The sequence below is a fragment of the Anomaloglossus baeobatrachus genome, chromosome 8, assembly GCF_048569485.1.
Source record: "Anomaloglossus baeobatrachus isolate aAnoBae1 chromosome 8, aAnoBae1.hap1, whole genome shotgun sequence".
NCBI classification, from domain to species: domain Eukaryota; kingdom Metazoa; phylum Chordata; class Amphibia; order Anura; family Aromobatidae; genus Anomaloglossus; species Anomaloglossus baeobatrachus.
In genome coordinates, this window is record NC_134360.1 from 216,817,119 (window position 1) to 216,830,805 (window position 13,687).

Sequence of the window (13,687 nt, forward strand, 5' to 3'; positions counted from 1 at the left end):
GAAGGTGCGGACCTGAGCTAGCCGGGCGATACGCCGCTGGAACAGAACTGACAAAGCTGAGACTTGTCCCTTGAGAGAGTTGAGGGATAGTCCTAGCTGCAGACCGGACTGTAGAAAAGACAGAAGGGTCGGCAAGGAAAAAGGCCAAGGAGAATGGCCGGAAGAGCGACACCAGGACAGGACAATCTTCCAAGTCCTGTGATAGATCTTGGCAGAGGAAGACTTACGGGCCCGAGTCATAGTGGAGATGACTTCAGGGGGGATCCCAGAAGCCGTCAAGATCCAGGACTCAAGAGCCACGCCGTCAACCTGAGAGCCGCAGAATTCTGGCGGAAAAACGAACCTTGGGAGAGAAGGTCTGGACGGTCCGGAAGATGCCACGGCACCTCTACGGACAGATGGAGCAGGTCTGGGTACCAAGCTCGCCTGGGCCAGTCCGGAGCAATGAGGATGACTCGACGGCCCTCCAATCTGATCTTGCGCAGAACTCTGGGCAAGAGAGCTAGAGGGGGAAACACGTAGGACAGATGAAACTGGGACCAGTCCTGAACCAGAGCGTCCGCTGCAAAGGCCTGAGGATCGTGGGAGCGAGCCACGTAAACCGGAACCTTGTTGTTGTGACGGGATGCCATTAGGTCCACGTCCGGAGTGCCCCACTTGCGGCAGATTGACTCAAACACTGCCGGATGCAGGGACCACTCGCCACTGTCCATGGTTTGACGGCTGAGATAATCTGCTTCCCAGTTTTCCACGCCTGGGATGTGTACTGCGGATATGGTGGACTTGGAGTCCTCCGTCCATTGAAGGATGCGTTGAACCTCCAACATTGCCAGGCGGCTGCGTGTCCCGCCTTGGTGATTGATGTAGGCAACCGCTGTCGCGTTGTCTGACTGGACTCGGATGTGCTTGCCCGCCAACAGGTGGTGAAAGACTAGGAGAGCTAGAAGCACAGCTCTGGTTTCCAGCACATTGATCGAGAGGGCTGACTCGGACGGAGTCCAAGTGCCCTGCGCTCGGTGGTGGAGACATACCGCTCCCCAGCTGGATAGACTGGCATCCGTGGTGAGGATCACCCAGGACGGGGCCAGGAAGGAGCGCCCCTGAGACAGAGAGAGGGGCCGAAGCCACCACTGAAGAGAGCTCCTGGTCTGTGGCGACAGAGCCACTAGCCTGTGCAAGGAGGAAGGCCGCTTGTCCCAACAGCGGAGAATGTCCAGCTGCAGAGGACGCAGATGGAACTGGGCAAACGGAACAGCCTCCATTGACGCCACCATCTGACCCAGCACCTGCATCAGGTGCCTGATGGAAAAACGGCGGGGCCTCAGCAGAGAGCGCACCGCCAGTTGGAGGGACTGCTGTTTGACTAAGGGCAGCTTCACAAGTGCCGGCAGAGTCTCAAACTGCATCCCTAGGTACGTGATCCTCTGGGTCGGAGTCAGAGTGGATTTGGGCAGATTGACAAGCCACCCGAATTGGGCTAGAGTGGCGAGAGTGAGCGAGACACTCCGCAGACAGTCTGCGCTGGATGAAGCCTTGACTAGAAGGTCGTCCAGGTAAGGAATCACTGCCAACCCCTGGAGGTGCATAACCGCAACCACTGCTGCCATGACCTTGGTGAATACCCGAGGGGCCGTGGCTAACCCGAAGGGGAGAGCCACGAATTGGAAATGTTCCTCTCCGATTGCAAAACGTAGCCAACGCTGGTGTGAAACTGCAATTGGCACGTGCAGATAGGCATCTCTGATGTCGATGGATGCCAGGAAATCCCCTTGGGTCATTGAGGCAATGACTGATCGCAGAGACTCCATGCGAAAATGCCGCACCTGAACATGCTTGTTGAGAAGCTTGAGATCCAGGATGGGCCGGAAGGAACCGTCCTTTTTGGGAACTAGGAAGAGATTTGAGTAGAAACCTCTGAACCGTTCCCGGACGGGAACCGGTACAATTACTCCGTTGGCCTGCAAGGATGCCACGGCCTGAGAGAAGGCGGCGGCCTTGGAGCAGGGGGGAGTTGACAGAAAAAATCTGTTTGGCGGGCTGGAAGAGAATTCTATCCTGTAGCCGTGGGAGATGATATCCCGCACCCACTGATCGGAGACGTGTTGAAACCACACGTTGCCAAAGTGGGAGAGCCTGCCACCGACTAAGGACGTTGCTGGCGCGGACAGATAGTCAAGAGGAGGCTGCCTTAGTGGCAGCAGCTCCTGCGGTCTTCTGTGGACGCGCTTTTGTGCGCCAGCTGGATTTTTGGTCCTTGGCTGAGTTAGTGGACGAGGCCGAGGGCTTAGAGGACGACCAGTTGGAGGAACGAAAGGAACGAAACCTCGACTGATTCCTACCCTGGACAGGTTTCCTGGTTTTGGTTTGTGGCATGGAAGTACTCTTCCCGCCAGTAGCCTCCTTAATAATTTCATCCAGCTGTTCACCGAACAGCCTGGACCCAGCAAAAGGGAGTCCAGCAAGGAACTTCTTCGAGGAAGCATCTGCCTTCCAATCTCGAAGCCACAGGATCCTGCGGATAGCGAGGGAATTAGCCGAAGCCACCGCAGTGCGGTGAGAAGCCTCCAGCATGGCAGACATGGCATAGGATGAAAAAGCTGAAGCTTGGGAAGTTAAAGCAACCATTTCGGGCATAGATTCCCTGGCGAGGGAATGCATCTCCTCTAGAGAAGCAGAGATGGCTTTGAGAGCCCACACTGCTGCAAAAGTTGGGGAGAACGAGGCCCCTGCCGCCTCATATACAGATTTGGCCAGAAGGTCGACCTGGCGGTCAGTGGAATCCTTAAGAGAGGTGCCATCAGCCACTGATACAACGGTCCGGGCTGATAGCCTAGACACCGGAGGGTCTACCTTTGGTGAATGAGCCCACTCCTTGACCACCTCAGGTGGAAATGGAAACCGGTCATCAGAACCACGCTTTGGGAAGCGTTTGTCAGGACAGGCCCTAGGCTTGGACACAGCGGCCTGAAAACTGGAGTGGTTAAAGAACACACTCTTTGTCCTCTTAGGCGAGGTAAACTGGTGTTTTTCTGCCAGAGAGGGTTGCTCCTCTGATACTGGCGGATTGAGATCCAGTACAGAATTAATGGACGCAATCAAATCACTAACATCTGAGTCACTTTCGGACAGATCAATGGGGCACATGGAGTTAGCCTCCGAGCCCCCTGTAAAGGCATCCTCCTCGTCCTGCGAGTCAGCTACTGAATCAGAGCCGCGGGACGAGGAAGGAGAGGGAGCCCTACGTCTCCTTTTAGGAGGACGGGGTCTGGGACCAGATGATGAATCCTCTGTGAGCTCCGCTGAGAGAGCCCTAGCAGCAGAAGCACCCTGTGAAGGGGGCTGATGAATGTTCAGCAAAGTCCTGGACAGCTGTCCCATGGAATCGGCAAAAGACTGGGAGATAGACCTAGAAAAGGATTCTACCCAAGCCGGGGGTTCAGCCACAGGGACGGAGCAGCCTGAGAGACCACTGGGGGGAAGATTCCAGGCTGAGGCATCGTCAGGTTAGAGCAGGCATCACAATGTGGATAGGTGCTCGGTTCAGGCAGTAGGAGCTTACATGCAGTTCAAACTGAATACAGCTTTGGAGCCTTGCTCCTCGTGTGAGACATGCTGCTGAAGTGGGGGCTCAGGCAGAAGGAGCCCCAGAGAGTATATACAGAAGGTCCACAACCGGAGGTTGTGGCTTACCAGACCGTTGGAGCGGTATGTGTGCCCTCCAGATCCCAAAGCCCGGACTCCCAAGCACCTCAGCAGGGATGCTGCAGCGAGCGCTGATCGCAGGGAAGAACGCTGAGAAAATGGCGCCGGAGTGAAGAGAGGGGGCGGGACTCACTCTGAGAGCGGGATCTGGAGGGCCATAGAGACCTACAGGGGAGGAGACCTGAACTCAGTGAGGAGTGTCTCTCCCCTGTGTAGAACGGCCGCTGGGCGGAGCCGCACTGTCCCTCTGCATGAATGACATGCGAGGGCAGTGAAACCGAAAGTAGGCCTCCGGCGAAGCCGGGGCCTAAATTTGAGCGGTGCGGCCGGAGCGCAGGCACCACCGGTGCGGTTCTCAGGCGACAGCCAGAGAATCCGCCGGAAATGTCACAAAAAACACTCAGCACACTCTCCCCAACAGTAAAGTACAAGGGACCCCCATATATAAACGTCTCAGGTACTTAGCTTGCTGAGACGCAGGGTTCCAAGTCCCTGGGGGCGTGTGCTCCGGTCCAGCAGGATCCTGAAGGGCTGCGGATGGAGACCGGTCTCCTGCCAAGCATGGATAACCGTGCTGGCTCCCACTTCAAGCCAGAGCCAGAGGGATGGTGAAGGAGCATGGCATGGAAGGCTCCAGCCTTGGAATCAACCTTAACAGCACCGCCGACACAGTGGGGTGAGAAGGGACATGCCGGGGGTCCAGGCCTGGACCCGCTTTTCTTCAAACTCTTTCCAAAAATGAAAAATCAGATGAGAATGCATGTGTGGATGTATGCCTCCTGAACACAAAGCGATAAACTGGCTAGATCTGGTTCTCCAGGGGGTGTATAAGCTCAGAGGGAGGAGCTACACTTTTGAGTGTAGTACTTTGTGTGTCCTCCGGAGGCAGAAGCTATACACCCAATGTCTGGGTCTCCCATAGGAACGATAATGAAATATCGGGTAACTAAGCAAAGCGCTTTGCTTGGTTACCCGATATTTACCCTGGTTACCAGTATACACCGCTTAGCGCTGGCTCCCTGCATACGTAGCCAGGGTACACATCAGGTTACTAAGCAAAGCTCTTTGTTTAGTTACCCGATATTTTATTTACCCTGGTTACGTGTGCAGGGAGCCAGCACTTAGCAGTGTACGCTGGCAACCAGGGTAAATATCGGGTAACTAAGCAAAGCGCTTTGCTTAGTGACCCGATGTGTACCCTGGCTACGTGTGCAGGGAGCCAGCGCTGGCAGCCTGTAAGCGTGTAGGCTGGTAACCAGGGTAAATATCGGGTAACCAAGCAAAGCGCTTTGCTTAGTTACCCGATATTTACCCTGGTTACCAGCGTACGCCGCTTACACAGAGTCGGTGCTCGTTGGTCTCCCGCAGTCAAACACGCCGATGTGTGCTGCACAGCAGGAGACCAACGAGCAAAAAAATTAACAGTGTGTAACGATCAGCGATTTCACAGCCTGGGCCAGGTTGCTGCTTAGTGTCACACACAGCGAGATCGCTGATGAGGTCACCGGTACGTTACAAAACCTGTGACTCAGCAGCGATCTCGCAATGTGAGAAGTACCCCTTACTTCTAAGTGAATACTGTAATCTGCCAAGAGGTGGTGATATCAAAATAATCTTGTTAACCAGGGAGGCGTTGTGGATTCTTAATCTGGATTCCAGATTTCCCAGCGGCCTCAATTTACGTAAAGCGACCATACCTCACTGCTGAATGTTCAGCGTCTACATACTGGGGATAGGGGATTGGGGGGGGGGGGGTCTCTTTTTTTTTTGTCACTCATGATCTTTCCACACTTTGCTTTTATTGGATGTTGTCTAGTATTTAAACTTTCTGGAAAAGTCTACAGATCCAGCAAGTCTTTGAGAAGAGCGCAAATGCATCGGCAGTCCCCCCCCCCCATGTCTGTATTGAATTTTTATACTAAAAAATGGAATAAAATGAAAGTTTTCTAGCGGACCTTCCTTGGAGCCATTTCTTCTTCTTCTTCTATTGGATGGCTTGCATTGATCAGGGCGGGGTGTCGGGCACACCGGAGGAAGAGTCCTGGAGGGGGGAGGGCTGACAAACACTCCATACAATTCGTGTTTTTAGTGACACATTGTAGTTTATGGTAATGGTAAATTTAGTTCGATAGGTGACAAATGTTGTTAGATGTAGCGATTTTCTACCTCGGCCTGATTGTCCCCTTCCTCTGGGCATCGTCCCCGTGCCGGTGTCACACCCGCTCTTACGTAGCGATTTTCTACCTCGGCCTCATTTTCCCTTACCTCCGGACGTGTCCCCCGAGCCGTCATAACACCCGTTCTTATGGGGTTTGATGTTCGGCTGTAGCAGAATTTTCTCTTTTCAAGGAAATTTAGAAAACATTTTTTTTAGCCCTATTCAGTTTTGAGTTTACCTTGGAAAACGAATATTTTGGAAATCTCCCCCAAAGCGAGACCATATTAACAGCAGCCCCCACAATATATTCACAATTTCTGCCAGGTCGTTCATTAACCCTTCAGCTGCTTTTCAGGAATTAAGGTAAAGTGGCAAGATAGGAAAGTAAAAAGTTACTTTTACCACCTAAATGTTGCTGGCCATTATAGTCGGCAGACTCCCAGTCCATTATTGGGCACTGGATTACCATGGCAACCATCAGGACCACACAATCATGATCCCGGTGGGAGCCCCCTCACTTAACCATGTAGATGCCATAGTCGCTATGGATAGCAGCATCATGGCCATGATGGCTGCTCGCAGCGATGGTGACTGATGCAGCCGGGTGTATAGCACCTCTGGCATTGTCACCCGTCAGGCGAGACAAGTCACTTATATCTCAGCTCAGTAAAGAGACGCATTGATGCTCACTAAGGGTGTAAACTTCAGAGTTAACTAGAACCATGAACTTTATTTCTTACTGTCAAAATAGCTGGTGTCGTCCTCCGATTCCAGCTGGGGAATGAACTCTGCCTTCTGCCGGAGCAGCCCGTTCCAGTCCAGATCCTTGAAGAATCGGTGCTGCTTCACCTCGTACGCTCCACCTATAAGAGCATAACGTTCAGACAGCGGGCTCGTGTGAGGAGAAAATGATACTGCGAGGGCAGAAAGATGCGCACCCGTTCCCATCCGTTCCAGGGGGCTCTGTCGGAGGAGGTTGGAGACCAGATCCTGAGCGTCGGACGGCAGAGCCTCTTCCCCGTCGGGCCACACAATCTCATCTGGGCCAAAAAGAAAGGCAGAATTACGGCGATTGCAGCAGTAATGGAAGAAGCCACAAAGCAGAACGCTGTGATAGCTGACCCTACATGCTGACAGTGCCCCCGCAGCGACGCCGAGCGGCCACGTGCACTAGTCACTATGTCAGGATGAAATACCGGGCGTAGCCATCACACATCTGCAGCACTCACCGCTGATCACCTGCCCAAACAGCTCCTCCGGGGTGTCTCCAAAGAAGGGGACGCAGCCCACTAGGAACTCGTAGACGATCACCCCCATGGCCCACCAATCCACAGGCTTCCCATAGCCTTGTCTCAGGATGACCTCAGGGGCTATATACTCTGGGGTACCGCACACCTGGGGGAAAGGGACACAATTTTAGTCGAAAACTTAAAAGGGGCATTTGCCCAACTGGATGATCTTAACCATAGGACAAATGAGGGATCGCAAAGACCCGAGGGTCTGCACAGTGGGGTGCAGGGTCGGAGGAAACCGTTCATTTCTGCAAATACTTTCTTACACAGTCGGCATTTCCACGGGCACGCCTGCCTCTGTCACTGCCCTGCTACCTCGTCCCCGGGGTGCATGCCTGCCTCTGTCACTGCCCTGTTTCCTTGTCCCCGGGATGAACAGCTGCCGCTGTCACTTCTCTGCTTACTCGTCCCCTGGGTGCACAGCTGCATCTGTCACTGCCCTGCTTCCTCGTCTCTGGGGTGCACGGCTGCCTCTGTCACTGCCCTGCTTCCTAGTCCCTGGGGTGCACGGCTGCCTCTTTCACTGCCCTGTTTCCTCGTATCTGGGGTGCACGCCTGCCTCTGTCACTTCCCTGCTCTTTTTTAACAAGCTGAACCAGTGACACCAGAACATGTGACCACTGCAGCCAACCACTGGGGCTCAGAAGCAAAATTTATATAGATAGCACAAGCTGCAGAGCCCAGTGATTGACTGCAGCAGTCACCTGCTCTGCAATTGTGAGGTCACTTCTGCTGCCCATCAACAAAGCCCAGGTCACCAGTAGAGCGGCAGCGCTGGACCCGCATGCTCATTCACCTGCTTGTCCAGGAACTCCCGCGTGTCTCTCTCAATGTGACCCTCATACAGATTGGTCGTCAGACTCATCAGCCCAATCTTGGAGAGACCGAAATCTGTCAGCTTGATATGACCCATGGAGGTGATGAGGAGGCTGCAGGGAAGAAATCAGACATTAGGTGGGGCTCTTCCCAGATGTCCTGCCCACATGCTGGCCTAGTGAAGGAGAGAGGTAAGTGGCAGCCAGACATGTGGAGCACGAGCAGGAGATGTCGGGGCTGGCAGCAGATCCTGCACAGACTCTAGTCTATGACCATTTATCTCTGAACAGGCCCATATGGCTGGAGATCGGTGCTGGCCTCACACATTCTGAACACCACAACCTTAGGGACGTACTTGTCCGGCTTCAGGTCCCGGTGGACAATCCCATAGTTGTGCAGATATTCCAAAGCCAGGACAGTTTCCGCAAAGTACATCCTTGCCATGTCCACAGGTAGAGCTCCGATATTCTTCAGGAGAGTGGCGCAGTCACCTCCTGAGAGACAGAAGTCTGAACTTAGCACCTATTTGTCAAGGTCCGAGAGTGGTGACATCAGGGCACACAGTGGGAGACAGACATGGGAGACCCACCTTCCACGTATTCCATGACCATACACAGGTGGCGCTTGGTCTCAAATGAGCAGAACATACAGACCACGAAGGGGTTCTCAGCAAAGGTCAGGATGTCTCGCTCCACAAACGCCTGCTGGATTTGGTTCCGCAGCATTAGGTTCTGCTTATTGATCTTCTTCATTGCAAACCTCTGCCGCGTTTCCTTGTGCCGCACCAAGTACACGGCCCTGGAGGAGACATGTTACAGAGCTCACACATGGGCCATAAGGTGACACCTCGCAGTGTGGTTCCATCCATGACAGCTCAGACACTTACCCGTAGGCTCCATTACTGATCAGTTTTATGTTCTCAAACTCTTCTTCTGAGGGCGTCTTCTTGGTCTGCAGTACAGGAGCGCCGCAACCCTAGAAATACAGAAGCCATTACCGGGCAGGCCTAAAAAGGGGAAGCGAGTGGGACGAGCGCCTACCTCCACAATGTCGTCCGTCCCCGAGGGGTCTGTACAACTGCTACTGTAGCTGCTCAGCTGGGCCATTTCTAGAAACACAGAGCGTCCATGTCATCACCAAGAACACTGGCACCCAATCATGGTTCACAAAGAGTTAATGTAACAGGGGGGCCGGTGTGTAGATGGGGGGGGGGGGAAGAAGGTAGACGGGTGTAGATGGGGGCGGGGGAGGTGGCCGTGTGTAGATGGGGGCGGGGTCTCACTCACCCTCCAGGGGATCCCTGTTGAGCCCCAGTTGACTGATGATGTAGCGGGGGATGTCAGACTTTATGCCCTCGCCTTCCTTAGCCTGACCCTCTGCAGCTTCAAGCAGATGGTAAAACTCCTCCGGGTCAAATTCCTGTTAATGAGATAAATGATGACGTCTGGGTGGAGGCTGAGCACCGCCGCGTTGACATCTGGGTGGAGGCCAAGCGAATCAGCGTTCATGTCTGGGCGGAGACCAAGCACCACCACGAGGAGACCCCTCAGAGATGAGGACCACCCCTACCAGGCGCGAGGAAACCCCCACCAGAAATGAGGGCCCCCCCAGGAGACCAAACCCCCACCAGCCGCAAGGAGACCCCCCCCTTCCACCAGAGAAGAGAACCCCCACCATTGATGAGAACCCTGCAAGAGACGCCACTCACACCAGCCACGAGGAGACCCCCACCAGAGATGAAGACCCCTCAGGAGACGCCACCCCCACCAGAGATGAGAACCTTGCAAGAGACGCCACCCCCACCAGCCGCGAGGATACCCCCACCAGCAACGAGGAGACCTCCACCAGTGATGAGGACCACTTAGGATACACCCGTCGAGGCCCCTCACAAGCTGTGCCCGTCTTTTGCCCCCACTGAGGACCCACATGCTCCACGCCCTTCTCCTGCCCCCCGCTGCCCTCAGATACACGAATACTGATGTGCCCTTACCAAACACTCCAGGAGACGCGCCGGCCGGGCAATGACGATCATCAGCTTCCTCACTAATTGTGTCACGAAGGCGACCTCTGAACTCTCCGAGCGCTCGTGTGCCTGCGAAATATGAAAAGGAGGTAGAGGTCAATGTACAGGAGGGGGGGTCCGGAGCCCCCAACCAGCGGGTTTCTGCTCCTCAGGCACTAAATTGCTTGAATGGCAATTCCACTAAAAGTTAAAACCCCCCCCAGAACCCGAAAAATATTGTACCCTCACCCCCTTCGCCGTCTTCGGCCCTCCCCTGCCGTTCCCCGGCCCTCCCCTGCCGACCCTACACCCAGAGCCGGATGACAATTCTCACAATGAAGATACTGGCCCTCTGCTCAGACGCCCCGATGATGGGTCAATTGCAGAGGGGCGCACATCCATTGTGGGGCTTTACTTCTGCACTCGCTGCTCGGCCTGGCGGGACGTCGCGGCGTCTTACATTAACATACAATAACATCAACTCTCTGGCTACAATTCCACCATCACTTTTCATGGTCATTGATTACTTAGCATCGCTGATGCCATACGATAATTAACCCTTAATGCAGAGCAGCTGTCAGGAGCACCTGCCACCAGGGGTGAATAATGCCGCCACTCACCCATCACCAGACGGAACAACAATGACAGAAAATTAGGATGCCCAGTGCCAGTCCTAAGGCCGATACCAGTACTGTGCCAAGATGACCAGCACCAGCGCTGAGGCCAATAATAGTACTGTGCCAAGATGACCAGCGCCAGCCCTGAGGCCCCCCTACAATCTGCCAACAACTAATATGTATGGGGCCCAGGACAACAGATTGTTGGGGAAAACTAGGACCCGGAGTGTCCGAATTCGCACTGCCGATTCTTATGTTCTTCCGATAAGATGCCACCGACCATCTGGCGATAGCATTCTCATAGAAAGCAAAGCAGCACATACAGAGCCGCCGCTCGACCAGCGGCCATCTAATGTGAACGGGGAACTTAAGTCACCTAACTAACCCACCTGCCGACACTGTCTTTCCTGGATCAGCACTGATTGTCATCACAGTGCAGAGTCGGTGTGCGGTCAGCAGGTGGAATAACTGAGGTGAGGGCATTACAGCAGCTTTCCCCGTCTGAACAAGAAGTTTTAATCTCTGCTGATCTCACAAACCAAAACCCTAAAACTATAAAACCCAGACGCCCGGGGGCCGCACGGCTAGCGCCCGAGTCCAGTGGGGCTGCACGGCCAGCGCCCCAGCTCAGGTCAGATTCTTGATACTGGTGGAAGGCCACATATGGACCTAGTGCCACAAGATTTCCATGCAATAGTCAGCAATGGTGTGAATTCCTCCAACATCTCCACCAAGCACACATGGACCCCACGCTCCTCCTTATCCTGTCAATCACACAGACCCCCCGCTGCCATGACCAGTCCTCAGAATTACAATCTCTGCTTAACACTTCAGACATCACTTGTATCTAGTCGGAACAATCTCCCACTAATGTATTCAGGCTGGCAGACTGATACATTGTAACAAACACTGTGCTGCAGAGGTGTCAGATCATTAGACTGGTGGATAGGTAGGACATCTGCGGACACTCACGTCCTGCAGCAGCCTCTCCAGGTTTTCCTGCAGCTCGTAGAAGTAGCGGGAGGTGATGAGGCCGTGGCGGGATTTGCCCAGGCAGTCGCGGGCCAGCTCCATCACCTGGTGATGAATGAAGCTGAGGACCCCATCGCCCAGCGGCAGGACGTCCTCGGGGGCATTGCTGGAGATGAACTCAGACAGCCGCTCTTCCATCTGAGCCGTGGCCTGAAGGAGACGAAAGAAGAGAAGTGACAGCGGCAGAAGACCAGCGACCGCCAAAAAGAGGACGAGAAAGCCTCACCTTGGGGAACCGCTCCTTGTACACATGGTTCATCATCACGACTTCTCCATCCCAGGAGACCGAGTAACGGCCGGGGCTGAGGAAACAAGCAGGATTAATGTATGGGAAGCGGAGATGGCAAGGGCGCGCGGGAAACTGAGATGGCAAGGGCGCAAGGGAAGCGGAGGCGGGGCATGCCCATCCTCTGCGCCTTCCACCATGATATACCCAGGAGGATAGAGAGGCCCGTCTCAGCGCCCCCCACCATGATCGGCCCGGGTGGATATAGAGGCCTTGCCTCTGTATTGAGCAGCTCACTCCGATCATCCTCATCTTAAAGTCGACATTGTGAAGGGGCTGGAGGGGGCACAGAGACTCACCTGAGGCTTCGGGAGCGGGGTCGTATGGCTGGGGACTGGCGCCCTTCTTCATCGGTGATGTTCTCTGTGCTGAAATGCTTGGTCAGGAAGTGCAGCTCGTCCGCAGTTGGCTGAAATGGCAGCTGGTGCAGCTTCTCCTGAGATGAGCAGGACGACTGGGGACAGAAATAAAACACAAGTGTGTGAGCGCGGAGGAGACCACCAGGGGACCCCGCGAGGAGACCACCAGGGGACCCCGCGAGGAGACCACCAGGGGACCCCGCGAGGAGACCACCAGGGGACCCCGCGAGGATGGCCGCCTGCTGGTACCATGGACATTTCCCTCAGCGCACAGCCCGACTCAGCAGCTCTGCTGCAAGTTCTACTGGAGTCAGAAATCCAAGCCATGCACAATCCCCTACGTACCGTGGCCAGAGAGGAGCCCACCACCAGCGGACAGGTGCAGCCACAGTATGATGGCTGTACTGCAGATGGGGGGAGGGGTAGAGGGGCAGGGAGCGCATGGAGTCTGTGCTGAACCATCCGTTCACAGCACTCCTCCGTACAACAGAATGTGGCCACAACTACATGTGAGGGGTGCGGTATACAAAACGAAGGGGCAAGAGGGGCGCAAAAGGCAAAAATCTTGTGGGTCTGGTGAAGGACACAGATGTCACAAAAGGGGGAGTGGCGCAGCAGAAGTCGCTAGGGAAGGGGGGGGGATTTGCGCAACAGACGCTGTGAGGGGCGAGGGGAGGGGCACAACAGATGCCGCTAGCATGGGGGCGGGGTTGGATGCAGACACGATGAGGAGAAGGGGCAGGGAGGGGGCAGACAGCGCCAGTTGGGTGGGGGGAAGGGGGCAGGCGCCGCCAGTTGGGGAAGTCAGCTCACACTTACAGAGACTGTTGAACTGGGAGTGTTGGTTCCATATCCAGAAGACGGCAGTGATGCCAGAGACCAGCGTCGCCCGTCCGTCCTAAAACAAAGGAGGTGACTGTTACCACAGGGGTTGCTGCCCTCAGGAAGAAAGCACTGTCATAGTCATCGTCCGCTCAGTCATTGTCATCCCCTCCGCCGTCATCACCAGCAGCTCACATCATAATGTAGTATATGGAGAGACGATCGGGGGTTAACCTGAAGTGCGGCTGCTGATCCCAAGGGGGCGACACAAACGTTGTTAGTTTAACCCTTTAAAGACCCTGGAATATTTGCTTTTCTTCCTCCTCAGTCATAACTATTCACATCACATAAAGTAATGAAAACCCAACAGTCCGACGGGTCCTCAGCACAGCGACACCGCAGATGGCACTCACCTCCGCACAGGCACGAAGGAGAAGTGCGCAGCAGCATTAGGGGAGAAGTTTCGAGGGCTGTCCAGGGGGCTACTGCCTGTGGAGACAGAACAACAGCAGCACTAATTACCTTCAGAGACACCTATTGCCTCCTTCCCCAGAGAGCCCTGCACATCCCCCCCCCCAGCAGCAGAACTCCTTAACACCAC

General features: G+C 54.8%; 2 protein-coding genes across 3 annotated transcripts in view; both read right to left on the reverse strand.

The window, feature by feature from the left end:
* Positions 1-13,687, reverse strand: part of TSPAN1 (tetraspanin 1) — a 245,767-nt gene that overhangs the window by 163,156 nt on the left and 68,924 nt on the right. The gene's annotated exons all lie outside the window — the stretch shown is intronic.
* The window catches only part of MAST2 (microtubule associated serine/threonine kinase 2), a 48,777-nt gene that overhangs the window by 11,382 nt on the left and 23,708 nt on the right, over positions 1-13,687 (reverse strand). The window contains exons 4-18 of the mRNA XM_075320188.1: positions 13,500-13,575; positions 13,084-13,162; positions 12,205-12,359; positions 11,846-11,921; positions 11,560-11,769; positions 9,959-10,060; positions 9,255-9,387; positions 9,009-9,076; positions 8,855-8,943; positions 8,558-8,766; positions 8,324-8,462; positions 7,949-8,081; positions 7,090-7,255; positions 6,799-6,900; positions 6,601-6,723 (exon numbers count right to left, since the gene is read on the reverse strand). Coding sequence (XP_075176303.1) covers positions 6,601-6,723; positions 6,799-6,900; positions 7,090-7,255; positions 7,949-8,081; positions 8,324-8,462; positions 8,558-8,766; positions 8,855-8,943; positions 9,009-9,076; positions 9,255-9,387; positions 9,959-10,060; positions 11,560-11,769; positions 11,846-11,921; positions 12,205-12,359; positions 13,084-13,162; positions 13,500-13,575 — 1,860 coding nt within the window. The remainder of the gene's footprint in view (positions 1-6,600; positions 6,724-6,798; positions 6,901-7,089; positions 7,256-7,948; positions 8,082-8,323; positions 8,463-8,557; positions 8,767-8,854; positions 8,944-9,008; positions 9,077-9,254; positions 9,388-9,958; positions 10,061-11,559; positions 11,770-11,845; positions 11,922-12,204; positions 12,360-13,083; positions 13,163-13,499; positions 13,576-13,687) is intronic.